This window comes from Lepisma saccharinum, chromosome 1, assembly GCF_977018435.1.
Source record: "Lepisma saccharinum chromosome 1, izLepSacc3.1, whole genome shotgun sequence".
Lineage (NCBI taxonomy): Eukaryota > Metazoa > Arthropoda > Insecta > Zygentoma > Lepismatidae > Lepisma > Lepisma saccharinum.
This window is the reverse complement of record NC_139229.1, coordinates 182855575-182870930: the sequence shown is the minus strand read 5'-3', so window position 1 is coordinate 182870930 and position 15356 is coordinate 182855575. Positions and strand designations below refer to the sequence as shown.

General features: G+C 35.7%; 1 protein-coding gene across 4 annotated transcripts in view; it reads right to left on the bottom strand.

Moving 5' to 3' along the window:
• ZnT63C (solute carrier family 30 member 1) overlaps window positions 1-15356 on the bottom strand; it is a 139798-nt gene that overhangs the window by 12111 nt on the left and 112331 nt on the right. For 3 of the 4 annotated variants that reach the window (XM_083143911.1, XM_083143915.1, XM_083143919.1), the window contains 6 exons: window positions 14922-15046; window positions 14337-14434; window positions 12552-12884; window positions 11364-11526; window positions 10592-10694; window positions 7367-7498 (listed from right to left, as the gene is read on the bottom strand). In XM_083143911.1, coding sequence (XP_083000037.1) covers window positions 7367-7498; window positions 10592-10694; window positions 11364-11526; window positions 12552-12884; window positions 14337-14434; window positions 14922-15046 — 954 coding nt within the window. The remainder of the gene's footprint in view (window positions 1-7366; window positions 7499-10591; window positions 10695-11363; window positions 11527-12551; window positions 12885-14336; window positions 14435-14921; window positions 15047-15356) is intronic. The other variant, XM_083143923.1, reaches the window with a different exon arrangement.

Below are 15356 nucleotides of genomic sequence, written 5' to 3'. Positions count from 1 at the left end.
TACGGGACTTGGCCCGTATGATTTCTTCCTGCAGGTGCAGCATTTTAATGATACTCATGTTGTTCTATTAGAAATACTACTGTATTATATATTCCCTGTTCTGTAATAATTGATAATTGTACTAAATATACTACACAGTAATGCATTGTAAATAGCCCGATACTACAGAGAAATAAATAATGTAAAATGTGCATTTCTGACTTGTCGCAGGAAGTGAATTTTGCATATTTTCACTATCTATGGCTGTGTGTATAAAGCAATAATTGAATCAACAAACCAGCAGCAGTACAAATATTTGGTGCCCCACTGGCATATACAGGGTTTGGGGAGGGGGGAGCTAATGATTCTGCAGCTCCTAAAATTTTAGAAAATCACATTTTTCAAATGAAATCCAGTAAAGAACTCGGGAAGGGGGGGGGGAGGCAAAATGATAAATGCAAACTCCCCTTAAAACGACTCTCAATTACCATTTTTGTTCAAACAACTTTTAAAACGAAGGTAAAATATGATATTTACGAAATATTTTATACTGTATCTCGTCTCCTCCCAGAAGGCAGCTACGTAATATCTACACTCAGCTGCAACCTAACTTGACAGTGACGTCGTAACAGCATTGCAAACTTACAGCGTTCATACTTTCACTGTCTGCACTCGGAAAAAAGAAAAACAAGGGAATGAAATTCAATAGATTAAGATACAAGGGAAGGAATTTCAAACTGTCACAATGCGAGGATTCTTGCAGAATATAATAATGTATAATAAATAACCATTAAAATGAGCATGATACCTAAACATAATAAACTGTAGGAAACTGATTTGGATTCAGATAATGAATGAGGGATGGCAACGTGCCTTCGAACGGCAAGTTGGCGAGACTTGAGCAAAAAAATATAGTTCCTTACTTGAAGCACGTTGCATCGTATGCAGTACACAGAAATGTATTACAGATGTTAGATTGTGAAAAACCTGTTGAAATGAAGAGTATCTGGTACAATTGTTTTGCTGCAAGTCAAAGCTTAAAAAAATATATATGTGTATTGGTTGACCTGAATCTCGGAGAAGGGTTGCAGGTCGAAGTGAGTCCTCAGCGAGTGAGATCCGGGGAATTGTTTTGGTTGAGTGTTACTTTAAATCGCATTGTAAAGGGCTTTGAATAGTCATATGGGTGGGTGATGTGTAACCGTATTCGTATTTGAGACGTACCTGTGATGAAACGCCGATTTCACTTGTCACAAAAACGTTTAGGGGCAATGGGAAAACAAAATTTCCGACAGTGGGAAAAGTGGCTGCCACAATTGATTGAGATCCTGATCCATAAGTACATCAACAATGAGGTGTATTTTGTAGGACCTGGGTTTGTACTGAGATAAGGAAACCTTCGTAGACGACATTGTTGCTTGGCTCCACCAATATCTGCGCCAATGAAGTGATAACGGATTGCTATGAAAGAAAAATCTTTATTAAATGTATGACATGGGTTAATGTCGGCCTTCGACCATTCTGTAAACAAAGCTTGGGAGGGCACAACAGTGACAGTGACATGCAACAAGTGACACAGTTCGCTTGTTCTTTTCATGTTGCTCGTACTGGGTCCTTTTTCAGTAAAGTGCTTCTTTATAGACTAAAGGGACCCGTGTCGCTTGTTGTTTGTCACTTTGGTGTGAATCGTTGCTGTTGCTTGTCACCTGTCACTTGTTGTTTTGGTCTGAGATCCCCATTACAGGTATTTGAAGAATAAACTATTTATATCATGCCTCTTAACACAACATAATGATTGATGAGAGATAAGATATGTGAAGTATTCCAGTCAGTTTTACGAGTCATAACAGAAAAGGAACAAGTCTCAAGAGGTTTAACTAGCTGTATTTCATGATTGTTTAGTGATATGTGGTGACCTTGCAACTTGGGAAGCAAATGATAGTGGGTAATCTTTAATGCATCGTTCTCGTATTCTGCATACGTGCAAACACACACACACACACATACAAATGAATAGTTTGTATCGTTTCATAAAAATTTGTGACATTAATATTGCAACGTTTGCAGCAGACAGTGGATTGACGGTGGGGAGGTAGAAGTAGAAATCGTCTGTTTTCCTTCGGTGGCAGTCTCTGCCTAAAGCCCTTCACGTTGTCGAAAAGGATGCTGGGAGTAGCTCCTTCCAATCTGCCAGCTTATCGTAGCGGAGGGTGACAAGCACATGAAAAAGATTGTCGCTTATGAAATGTGCCTTCAACAAGACAATAAGTTCTCCGATTAGAGATGCGAGAGCAACTGATCTATCACTGCTAGACTTTGTATATCTAATTGAATCACAAATTGTTTACTGCAATCTTCAGTCAGTTGTCTTTTGTGAAATGCTCAGTGAAATAGCTGTGTTTTATACTCTCAAAGCGATGCTTTTAATGTGAATTAATTGAAATTAATTGTTATTAAACTAATGTGTGGTCTGTGGTTGATAAAATTGGTTGTTTAGTGTATTATGAATATTACGTATGTATATTTTTCGATATTAAGACCTTGTATTTGTATTCTATTCTAAAATGTAAACACAAATATATATTTTTCAATTCGATTTCCAGATATTAAAAGTTATAAATATTACAGATTTTCATGTTATTTGTAGTCCATTATAAAATACACTAATACGAAGACTTCAACATCAACCACTCAACTTAAGTTATGGTTTTAACATGGAAGTCAACAAATTTAGCAAATTTTGCACACATTACAATACAAAAAAAAAAAAGAACATCTTATAGGAACCCATTGCTATCCCAGTATGAAATTTGGCACACAAATAGTCCATTGATGTCTCCAAAACATATTTTTTTCAAACAAATTAAAATTTGTGTTTTTGAGACTTTCAAAAAAACTTTTTTCGGGTTTCTCAAAAATTACAAAATTCAAATACCACAGACATGTTGCATTTCAAATTAAAGCTTGTTAAAAGCAGAAGAGAATTACACCAATTTGAGAGCTCTATGTCAATTGGTTTTTGATCTACAGCTGTTAAAAGATTTTGAACTGTCATCAAATTTTGGAATTTTTGCTTCTTTGAAAGTAAATAAATCAAAAACAAAAAAACTAAAAAAAATTGAAATTTGGCAGTTTTTGTGCTCTTGATAGGTACAAATGTATGAACAAAAAAATCTGAATCCTAAAGGTTCAAAAATAATTTTTATCGGTTAATTTGGCATGGAATGACCCATGAAATTACAATGGGCTTGTTTGTGTAAGACAGGGAAAGTATAAGTGGATCTTGTAAGAGGATTTTTAATTGTCCTGTTAGTTTTCATTACTGGGTAAAATCAGTGAAAGAGTTTGAGTTTTGTTTCAAGTTCACTTTACGGGACAGGACCTGCAGTTTAAAGTTGGATCTGAACCACTACATGCTTCCACCAGGTAACAAACTTGAAACTTGGGCTCCCTTCATTACAAGGCAACAACGAATCAGTGTGAAAGATAATGAAATGGCTCCTCTTTATTCAATTTTCATAGTTTTGAAAGAGTTGAAGTAGAGCCAGACTTGTGTTTTATTGACCTACAAGTCTGTTTTCACAATGATCTATGAAGAAACAAATGTTTCATTCTTGTACAACTTTGCCATCACTGTGAAAAAATGTTCTCGAGTCTCAGCTTTGCTCTGAAAAGACTGGGAAGTTACTGCTGCATCTGTTGATTTTATCTGGATGCCACAAGATGTACATGGGGTGTGGATGTAGGATTCCACATATTTTTGATCTCAGTCAGTCATAGTAAGAGATGTGATCAGCACCATGCTCTAACCATCTATAGGCCCAGTGTACCCCTGATTAGAGGCTCGGTGAGTGCCAGAGCCACTTTATCCAGGTACGTTCCCCAACAGAGATAATAATACACCCTGGAAATGAACCTCGGCCTCCCGCATTGCAGATGAGTAACCAACTGTGATTCAAGGACACAACTTCAGTAGAAACAAATTTCTGATTAACACATTCGTACTGTGAAGAATCACAATCTATTTTAAAAGCCTTTATGCATAATTTTAATACTTGATTTGGCACCCTTTCTCCAGGTCCAAGGTGTTAATGTTTAAAAACTTGATTACTTCAGGTAAGATGATAATATGACACACTTCTACCATTACAACCTTATCCAAAGGAAACTAAGGGTCTTAATAAGATTTGTGGAATTTTTCAGCCTTGTGTTGACGGTACAAAGTTATTTACTAGGAAACAAACACTTCCTGTTTTAAGTAATTACATCCTTACTATTTATCTTTAATTTTTATATTATTTTTATCTTTGTTTGAGTTATTTCTCCTTATTATACTTTAATAACGAATTTTTATTTGGGGACTGATTTTATGTTTTACAATGGGGTACATACAGTAATGTCTGCTGGCTGATAATCTAATTCAAATTATGCTTTGCTTTGGCTGGGGGGGAGGGGGGAGTGAGGGGGTGAGCAGTTGCTCAGACTTGGTTCATGGAATTAGCACCTAAATCTTAGTTTACAACATACAAAACGATTTACACCCAAGAAAAAACAAATTCACAGATACTCTTTATGTCCCATCCACATTCCTTTGAAGTATCTATGACACTCACTTCAAAGTTGCACACACACTCACAAAAACCTTCAAACTTTCTAGCTATAATCTGTTTTAAGTACCAACATGCATTCGTTATTTTTACCAAATTCTGCATCGTATTAAAAAGAGTAAATGGCCACACTATGTAAGCAATGAATTTTGCAACTATCTTACCCCCAGCAGGAATCTTCAGTCAACATCTGTACTTTTCATTTCCTGTTACAAAAGACACCAATGGGCTCTATATTGTAACTTTTAAATGATAACTCACACAAGTAAATAAGTTTAAAAATAGTATATCACTTCAGAAATGGTGGATGTAATATGTAACAAATATTCAAAAGTAAATGCTGTGGACAGAAGTGCATGAACAAAAGGCAAAAATTAAGCAGAAAAAAGGATGTATGTTCTCAGAGTACATTCTCTTGCATGTGCAGGTGCTGTAACTGAATAAAATAATTGATGACATCTTAGAAACATAATGCTCAAATCACCAGCTCAAGGAATAGTTTAAGTTACTATCTCAGACTGAAGACTGCCGACCTACGTGGTGGGGTGGTTAGCACAGCATGCTACGACACCAAAGGTCCCGGATTTGAATCCCAGCCAGAGCATGGGTGTCCTTTGTGAGTGTTCCTTCATCGATCTCATCATATCATCACTCATCCTCATCTTTACGATTAACCAAAAGTGGCAGAAAAGCAAAGTAAAATAAACCAAATCAATTAATCAGCCTGAAGACTGTCCAGTTACCTGCGGTGCCAAAGCCACACCTAGATTTAAGAGAAGGCTGCTTGCTATTGTCTATTGGACAAAATTGCTTTGAAAAGGGTCACAAAATGAAAAGAATGAGATATTGAAATGCGATAAAAATTTACTAATCTGACAAGAGCTCTGCCTAAAAGTTACAACTAAAATTGCATACAGGTACCTCACCATGATGATAACCCCAGACACATGTAAATAGAGGACTGGCAGAGCTCTAAGTTCTGAGTCCTGATGCAAGTGTCATGACAAATTTAATCCAATTGTTGCATTTAGCCTAACAGGCCAAAAATAGATTTAAAGTGGCAAAAATACACATAAAGACTGCACAAACTTACAGGCCTTTGAAGTAGTAGTCCAGAGGGAAAATATGGCAATGCAGGAATCATGGCACCAGAGGGGAGGGGATGGCCTGATCCATCTGTTCCCTCCCCTTGCAGCCATACCAGCAAACTATGGCATGTAAAATGTGACTGGCCCCTCCCCTTAGAAAATATTCCCCTATGCCTCCCCACTCATTTTTTCTGACACCATCACTGATCTACACCACTCTTGGCTAGTCTTCAATGCACTTCTTCCAGCAAATATTATCTTGCGTGGGAACTTCTCTGTTCCTTGCTCTTCCTCAGTTGGTCTGTGGGCACAAATGTGATGTTTGTGAATTGTTGCCAACAAGGTATTCCCCACCAATGGCATTTGCAATTTTATTCACTCACAATTCCTGTGCAAGTATGAGAGTATCTTTTTATACTCGAACGATCTGTTGCTAGAAGTAGGTGCCATTGTTAACTGTTTGAAATGTGTGCATACATTTTACATGTAAAAAACCAAACCTAACTTAAAACAAAAGGTGATGAGAAATAAAGAACCTTATCATAGTAAGAATTTAGGTTTCCCATACAAGAGAATATTGCATAAGGACAAAGCAATGCATTTTAAGTTTGCCATCATATGTAAACTGCAGTTCTCCAAATAAAAGCAAAATTTGAAAAGGTTACTTGAAAGAATAAGTACAAAAGTAAGAATATACGTATATACATTTAAAAACAAATGATTCTAAAATGCATAGTTGTTTTTCATTTCTCACATGTTACCTATCTCTTGTAGTTGGTGTTTTTGCCATCTCTTAATGAGTAATCATCAAAGTTAATGAAAATGGTGATGCAAGTGCAAAGTGTCAATGCAATGGACAAAATTTTAATCAAGTATTTCACATATGAATTCACTAAACTTTCACATGTTTTCTGACAAAATGTGGTGTTGTTATCATATTGGTAACTCCAGCATCTTGGCATAACAAGAAAGTTTTCTCTTAGGAACCTATGTAAGTATACGAAGAACCATTTGTGTGTGTGTAGTGGGGACTCTGTTTACAATTAGTGAAACTTTGAACATATTATTAAAATAAATTTTGTGGCTTTTCAAAATGATTAAAAAAACATTCCAAAAGGAGGCAATATCAAAAGTTAAATTAGTAAAATTTATTCAGAATGAAGGAATGATGAATCAAAAAACCAAAATGAATTATTTCCAGGTAGAATACCTATTCATTATCAACCCTATGACTGGAAAACCTTGCAACTTATCTGACAATGAGCGTAAGTGTCAAATGTACTTCTCATGCACACTCTTTGAATTATAGCATCTTGTAAACAACCACCAGTAAAAGAGACAAAACTTAATCATACATTGGCTGAAAGTTTAGAAAATCCTCAAGTAAAACAGTCAGAATTTGTTATGGGTCCCAGAAACTAATATGACAATCTTTCATCATCATCATCATTAATCTTACTCCAAAAAAATATTACATGTTTGTATTTTTTAATATGCCTATTTCTTTTGTTCACATACGTCTCCAATATCTTAACATTTTCACTATTTGGTATCAAAATAGCACTAAACTAAAACTACAGCAGTGATCAAGAGACCCAATTCCATACAGTATGTATGAATCAACTGATATCCAATTCCACACAGTATGTATGAATCAACTATCAATGGTCACCTATAAAGAATACAACTTACTTGTTTGGAAGGTCCACAGCAAGTAGACAGAGCACATGTTTTCTCAGTTGTCTTTGGACAATCCAGGACACAATCTTCTGTTTCCTGTGTCTGTGTGGTGGTATCTTCAGGGTACTGTGGAGGGGATAAACACTGTTGCACGTCATAATCAAATACTAGCATTTCTTAACATAAACAGGACAGCCAAGAAACCAACATACAAACAAAATTGTGCTATGTTCTTCTTAAAGGTTCGCATAACCACTTTTTGTAGCTGGAAAATAATTGTGCTGCTGTCCTAAACTTTGCAATTAATGCACATGGTCAAGAAACTGTTATTTTGTTGTTTTATGAAAAAAAAAATGCCTGATATGAAAATACTCACTCATGTAATAATGATCTAATTCATATAATTTTTAAAGTGGAAGAGTATACCTGCTAACCTACTAAGTAATGTAAGTACAAATAGATACACGTACATAATATATTTATATGCCAATTATTACTTTGAAAGAACACAAATTGAGGAAATTAGACATTAGTATAAAATCACTGTAACAAAACGTTTGTACATAGTTTGTATTTTTACTAATTGTGACCTTTAATTTGAACTTCAATTTGGTTTATCCTTAATTGTGTGCAGTGCTGGTACTTACACTTGAAAACATTAAAATCGCATATTATGGTAACAAGCACTATCAGCAATGTCTCCATACTCCCAAAGCATATTTGCCAAGTTGTAACTAGTATCTGCTGCAAGTAGCAATGCTTATCTTTTAGAAATGCTAACAATATAATAGTCATTGGCAACAATTAAAAAGTGTTGCATTTTAGAATTGTTTTTATTTTCATGAATTCATCTAGCTTCAGTTTTTTCTTTCAAATACACTGGTGAAAACAATTAAAGGGACAAATGGTTTTTAATGCAAAAACAAAAGATAACAACGAAATAACGCCAAACGTGGCCACAATATCATCCCAGAACAAAACAATAGATGAGAAAACAAACATGGGTACAACCGCCACCCATGAAAACCAAAAATGCCAAATGTCCAGCACAGCAGCTGACCGACACTCTGTCTGTGAGGCCAAAAAAACATGTCTAATAGGGCGTATGATTGCCCCGTACAGCAATACAACTCTGGCATCGGCGATGCATACTGTGTACGAGGGTCCTTAGCAATTCCTGTGGCAACCGCACCCACTCTTGCACTAAGGCACACTTGAGCTCAGCGATGGTTGTTGGAGCTGGTTGGAGGGTTGCAATTGAGCATCCAAGGGTGTCCCATACGTGTTCTATGGGATTAAGGTCAGGGGACATCGCAGGCCACGGCAATCGTTGAATATCCTCTGATTGAAGGTATTCATCCACCAACTGCATCCTATGTGGACGGGCGTTGTCGTCCATAAGCATGAACTGCGGCCTATATGCTCCGTGGAAAAGTCGCATGTAGGGTGCAAGGATCTCGTCCCTGTATCGCTGACCTGTCAGAGAACCTCTATCGAACACATGAAGGTCCGTACGCCCGTCTGCCATGATGCCCGGCCACACCATCACACCCCCTCCGCCATAGTGGTCCTTTTCGACAATGTTTGAGGGCCGATATCGACTCCCCGTTTCTCGCCAGATGAGAACACGTCTTGAGTCGCTGTCCAGACTGAATTGCGACTCATCACTGAAGAGAATGCGCCCCCAATCATTATCCGTCCAATACAGGTGTTCTCTGCTCCATGATAACCGGGCCCTTTTGTGCTGCACACTACAGGGCACCTCGCATACAACCCACCTTCATGCAGTCTCTGGGCGACTGTTATGCGTGAAATTGATGTCCCTGTTGCATTATACAGGTTTCGAGACAGCTGTGTTGCTGTCGCAGACCTATCCCTCTTGGCGAGAAGTAGCAAATAACGGTCTTCAGCCGGCGTTGTTGCCCTTTTGCGGCCTTGACCACGTCGGCGGACCACTGTTCCTGTCTCTGTGAACTGTTTCCACAGCGTGGACACCACATTTCTCGGAACCCCGAGGTCCCTACAACAGGTTGCCTGTGATTGGCCTGCCTCGAGTCTTCCAACTATCCTCCATCTTGTGGCATCATCTAAACGATGCCGACTCGCCATACTAACGATGGGTAAACACAGAAATTCAAAACACACGGATTGCCCAATGCTACGGTGTTTCACAACGTACTGCGGCTCCGATCCATGCCGAGCAACTGGGTATCTCTACACACCGCCGTACGACGTCATCGACAACTGCGTGGCACGGTTTGTGCGCAACACACGTAGCTATCGTCTGCTCCCTTCTTTGCTTCTCACCGTTCCATATTTTTCTTTTCTTTTAACAAATACCATTTGTCCCTTTAATTGTTTTCACCCGTGTATAATGCTCTCAATTTTCAATCACTTTTACTCTATTATATCTCCATACTATGTTTATTTTATTCTCACAATTCTTCCTGTTGTGCCCACATGTTTATGTTTGCAATTTGCACACAAAACATTGTTCATTGTTAACTTTTACTTGTTTTTTGTGCCTACTGAAGTATTGTTCCACTGCATTTGGTGCACAGAAAGAGGACGTAAGTTTGCTTTTACCTAATATGTTGCCAACTTTCCTTGTCAATGATTTAGTACAATTTGCTGATGAATGTCTTGTTTTGATAGTAGGCTTGCATTTTATTTTGTCTACTTTAATTACTTTTAACACTGTTTTCCTTATGGTTTCATTAATTTCACTGATAGTTCTGAGCAGGACAGGATTATTAATAATCCCCACCTCATTCTGACTAATACAATCATGAAGCTGAATATGAGAAACTGTTACAATCTTTTTTAGTAGGGCATATTGTCCACACATGTAAAATGTATACCCAGTTATGTGTAGCAAATATCAATTACATGGCTTGACAAAAATATCATGAAGTATCAGAAGAAGGACTATAGTGCTTGTTTACATAATTATGCAATCTTAATGTATAATTTGGTTTTTCAATGGAGTAAGCACATTCTCTAAATATTTGCACCTATTGTAGTCTCAAAGAAAGATTTTTTTAGATAAATTTCTAAAATAAAAGTTCAACTATTTTATCATACCAAAAAAATGAATACTGCATACCTGACCCATGCAAGATCTTTAAATAATATATTCCTATTACCAAATTGATTCGTGAGCATTCTACTAACAGAAAAAAGGGCAACAATACCATACTTTTGATAATAACAAGCACATAAATCTCAGATACTCACTTCTATGAATTCTGGCTGAATTGTAGTTGAATGAATACCCTCATTGTGGAAAAATTCCTTAACTTTCTCTGCAATCTTCATATACTCAGAAAGGTTTCTACACCTGAAAAAATAGGAACAAGCATATACTTATTGTCATTGTTTATCAAAAATGTACACACCTTAATGCCATACAAAAATGCATTTTGACTATAATAGTTATATTCATAGTTTTTCTTGTTTCTTGGAGTGGGGACTGGTCAACCTCTTTTAGATACGGGCACTTAAAAATATCCAAGTAGCATACTTTTTTAAATTTTTGAGCACCCGTAAGAACTAAACTATGTGGTAAGAGTACTGCCTTCATTTTGACAGCAGGCAGTACAAGAACACTGGCTACATGGCCACACTGAATGGGAAGATGAACAGTTACAAAAAAAAAAAAAAAAAAAAAAAAAAAAAAAAAAAAAAAAAAAAGAACCTATGTGCTTTATTCTTTACAATACATTGAGGCAGAACTTTTTTCTTGTCTGTAAAAAATTGTGGACAATGGCATGTCATACTGGTACCTTTTATTCCTTCATATCTGGGAATAAAGTTAATAGTTCTTGTTTTTTTCAAAATATAACATAGATATATGAATGTACAAAAAGCATGATTATGTATGATTAAACTCAGAATGTTGTCTCATGACGATTAAATCACCATAGCAATATGCCATATGAAAACTACCAGAACATTTTTCCAGGTAACATGGTGCTGCATATGGTTATACATGTTATTATGAGCATACCTTATGTGAGCAGATGCAATTATCCTGTCCCCAGCCAGCTGCCAGACATGAAACTCGTGCACAGCCAAGACCCCATCAACATTGTCCAGGAGCCTTTTCTGGATTGCATCTACTTGGATATGTGTTGGAACAGTTTGGAGCAAAATCAAAGCTGATTCCTGCACTGTAAAAGACATTAACACAGTTTGTAAATTTAACAGGGCAGTTCAAAATAACATCATTGAGGAAGAGGAAGAAGACAAAGTGAGTACACCACAAGAGTTTGATTATTAATTGTAATAGTGGTTTAATCAACATTTCTGCATAAAGCTGCTATGCTGAAGAATGTTTGATGTATCTACATTAATGAAAGGTTATTTATTTTTAATACATGGGAGAAGGCCACCATCTCCTTTTTCTCACTTCCTCAGAATCTCACAACTGGGATTCTTCTTGTACTAAATCTATTTCATACACAGGATATGGTACATAATAAATGTTATGAAAAGAATAAGTATCTTTATACTCTATATACATATTACACCTCTAATTGCGAGGTCTTAGAACTGCCTATGCAAGAGAACATAGGTACAAGAATGAGTAACTGATCAAAAAAATAAACATTTGTAGACATGGCAGTCACATGAAACTCTACAGTTACATTATTTTTTCTTTAGAATTAAGTATTGAATATTCCAGTGTATTATAAAATTCATCATATGATTGTGTACATACAATTTACACAGAAAATGGACACACACATCTAGTGAGAATCACTACTATGTTACTAGCAACACTGCAGTAAGGCCACTTTGATCGTGATCAGACGAGAGGTGTGTAAAAAAAAAAATAAAAAAAATTAAAGGAGTTTATTGGTCCAGGTTGGGAGGTTAGAAGCTTGACCTTGATCTGCCCTGCCCACATAACATGGCACACAAAAAATATACTGCACAAAAGCCTAAGCCTGACACTAACATGCTTGGACTGACTACAAAATCATTTCACTAAATCTCATTTTTGAATATTCCACAGAATCTCTGATGTTGACTAAAGATTATTTGCACAATTTTGTAAGTCACATGCACATGGAATATGTTACAAGGAATATTTCTCATCTCTAATTCAAAAGTTCATTTACACATTATTTATACTGTAACTAATCATGCACCAAGAACATTCCAAACAGCATGCAATGATGGATTTACTTACAGAGAGGCCAAACTGAGCGTAAAATAAGCATAACCATGAGGACACTCAATGCTGGATCAATGTAGTGTTTGTACTCCCAATCTGTGAGCCACACGATGGTTGCAGATATGATGACAATAACCGAACCAAATGCATCAGCTAAAACGTGGAGAAACACTCCTCGCATGTTCATTTGTGATGACCCAGGCTCCTTTTCAAGCTTTGTTTGTATTGGACTTGTAGGAGGGGTAAATGTTTCATCGTTTTCATTGTCATCCGTTGCCACCAAATGCGATAGCCTCGTACGACTCCTTGAGATTCCACCATGCGAATGACCATGAGAGCTGCCATGCTCTGGAGAGAGATTAAAATATTACATAGATAAACTGGTAGTAACAATATGGTGATATTTGCTTTGTTCAAAAATGGCTTGAGTTTGACATGAATAGCATTAAATGACTGCAAATAATTAATGCTTTGCTTTCAAAATGATTCAGTATTAATAACAATTTTATTCTTTGACTGAGCACTCATACTCTAATTTCATGAAAGGTGTAAAGAGTTGTCAGTATATCCAAATTGTTGAGTTTCCTGCTTCAATTCCTTATCATGGATGAGAGTCCAATAGACTCATTCAGAGGCACAACCATGAATTTTGGTTTGGGGGGGGGCAAGTAAAAGGATAAACGCACCAATAATAATAATAATAATAATAATAATAATAATTAAGTTATTATTATTATTAGTAGTAGTAGTAGTAGTATCAATAACATTATTATCCTTGTAAATTACGATAAGAAAGCGGTAGAAGCCAGTGCTAAAACATTTGTGTTAAAACAAACGATATGAAATATTTTTTTTCAAAACATTCAATTTCACATTAACTAATAATGGAAAACAAGCACACAAACTGTATTTTTAAATGGCAGAAATTGCTTGATAAATGCATTCCGAATATAATACTTTTTGAACATATAACGTGTATAACTTTCATGTATGTTGTACACATACACAACATGGAGTGACGTAAAATAAGAAAATACATATGTATACAACATATATTATTTAAATAACATTACATAATCAATCATCCACCTCATAATAAACCAATAACAAAAATTATATATCTTGTCACCCAAAATGTGCATGCTTCTCTTCCTCAAAACAATTGTTCATGGATTTAAGACAAACTCAATGAAGAGAACCTTTACTTCCCTCTTTGATAATTTACAATGCATTACAGAAAATTTTTAAGATCCATTTCTTTGTAAACTGAAAACAATATTGATTTAATAGGGTGCAAATAATTTCACGGGGTGCCATGACATTCTCTCTTAAAACTTTTTAATGTAGATCGTTAGGTGTCCAGGGTCGATACAGCTCTGAACTTGATGAGACTAAGAAAAGCAGGCATTGTGAGCGAAGCAAGAAAATTTTACGAAATGTATTTTCATTTGCATAAAATTGGAAATCTATGGGGATTGCCCCTCTCTGTCCTCCTCAAGATCCCTTGGAAGTCAATGTTTGTCCCCACTTATGACCCCTAGAATTGACTTTCGTCCAAGGTTGGGGTGGGCAATGCCCCCCCTGTGGTTGCGCCACTTGACTTATTACAAAATATCAATATCTTCTCATAAATGAGTAACACATGATTTTTCTGATTATTATATCAGTAGATATTACAATGTTTTCAGTAATTTTATATTTACAATGTAACATATGTTTGAAAGTGACAGTCTGCAGTGCAATATATTATACATTGGGTAAAAATTATCAATGTCAAACAACTGTACCATTTACACTTACCATGAAATAAGAACAACCCAATAATGTTCACAAGAAGGCCCAATGATCCAACAATTACAAGTAACCTGGGTTTCTCAATGTCCTCTATTTCTATAAACCTAGAACACAAAGAAAGCAGTGGTAGTGTGCATTTTTCAAATCTAATTCAAATGTGTGCATATTTTTTTAATCTCAAAAGCTAGCAAAGAAAAACATAAAGAAGTTTGTGGTTTTAATTATAAATGGAATTATCTTGTAAGGTGTGTAATTTTAAGTAACAATTTAATTATTTTTTTACAATGAATAACCTCTATTATCTTTACATATATCCTACAAGCTATCTTCATTGATATTTGATAACTTTCAGTAAACCTAAAAGAGCAAATGTTGCAGAGCATTCCCATGTAAAATAAGAACAATAATTCATATGTCCAGTATTGTAATCAAAATAAATAAATTGAATATGTGAGTAAACATAAATGTAAATGTTGCACTTCTCAAAAAGGCAAATTATTACCAAGAAGTTACGAGTACATGGACAGCAGTTAAATGTATATTCATAATTTTATCAACCGTACATTTTATTCCACTATATGTTAAACTTACCTTTTACAAGCTTCTACAGTGATTGAAAAACACAAAGCTACTAGGAAAACTGCATTAACAAGAGCACCCAACACTTCTGCCCTAGCCCAGCCAAATGTGTTCTTTGACCATTTTTTGGGCGACATCTGAAAAGATAAGAAGTTTAGATTACAGTATCATAATGAATAATTAAATTAGTAAAAAACTATACGTAGAAGAAAATTAGTTTCTCAAGAACCAATGATACAAACCACTTTACTAATTTTTCAATAATCTGAAGAATAATTATTATGTGACAGCTTACAAACATTTTGATGTAGAATTTATATGGTTTAGAACTAATCACATTCTTCTAACACATCAAGCTGTTGAATAAATATTTCTCTAACAAGCAGAGATCTCAGCTGGCAACCAAATGACAATTTAGACTAAAAGCTAGACGAGTACTACATCCAT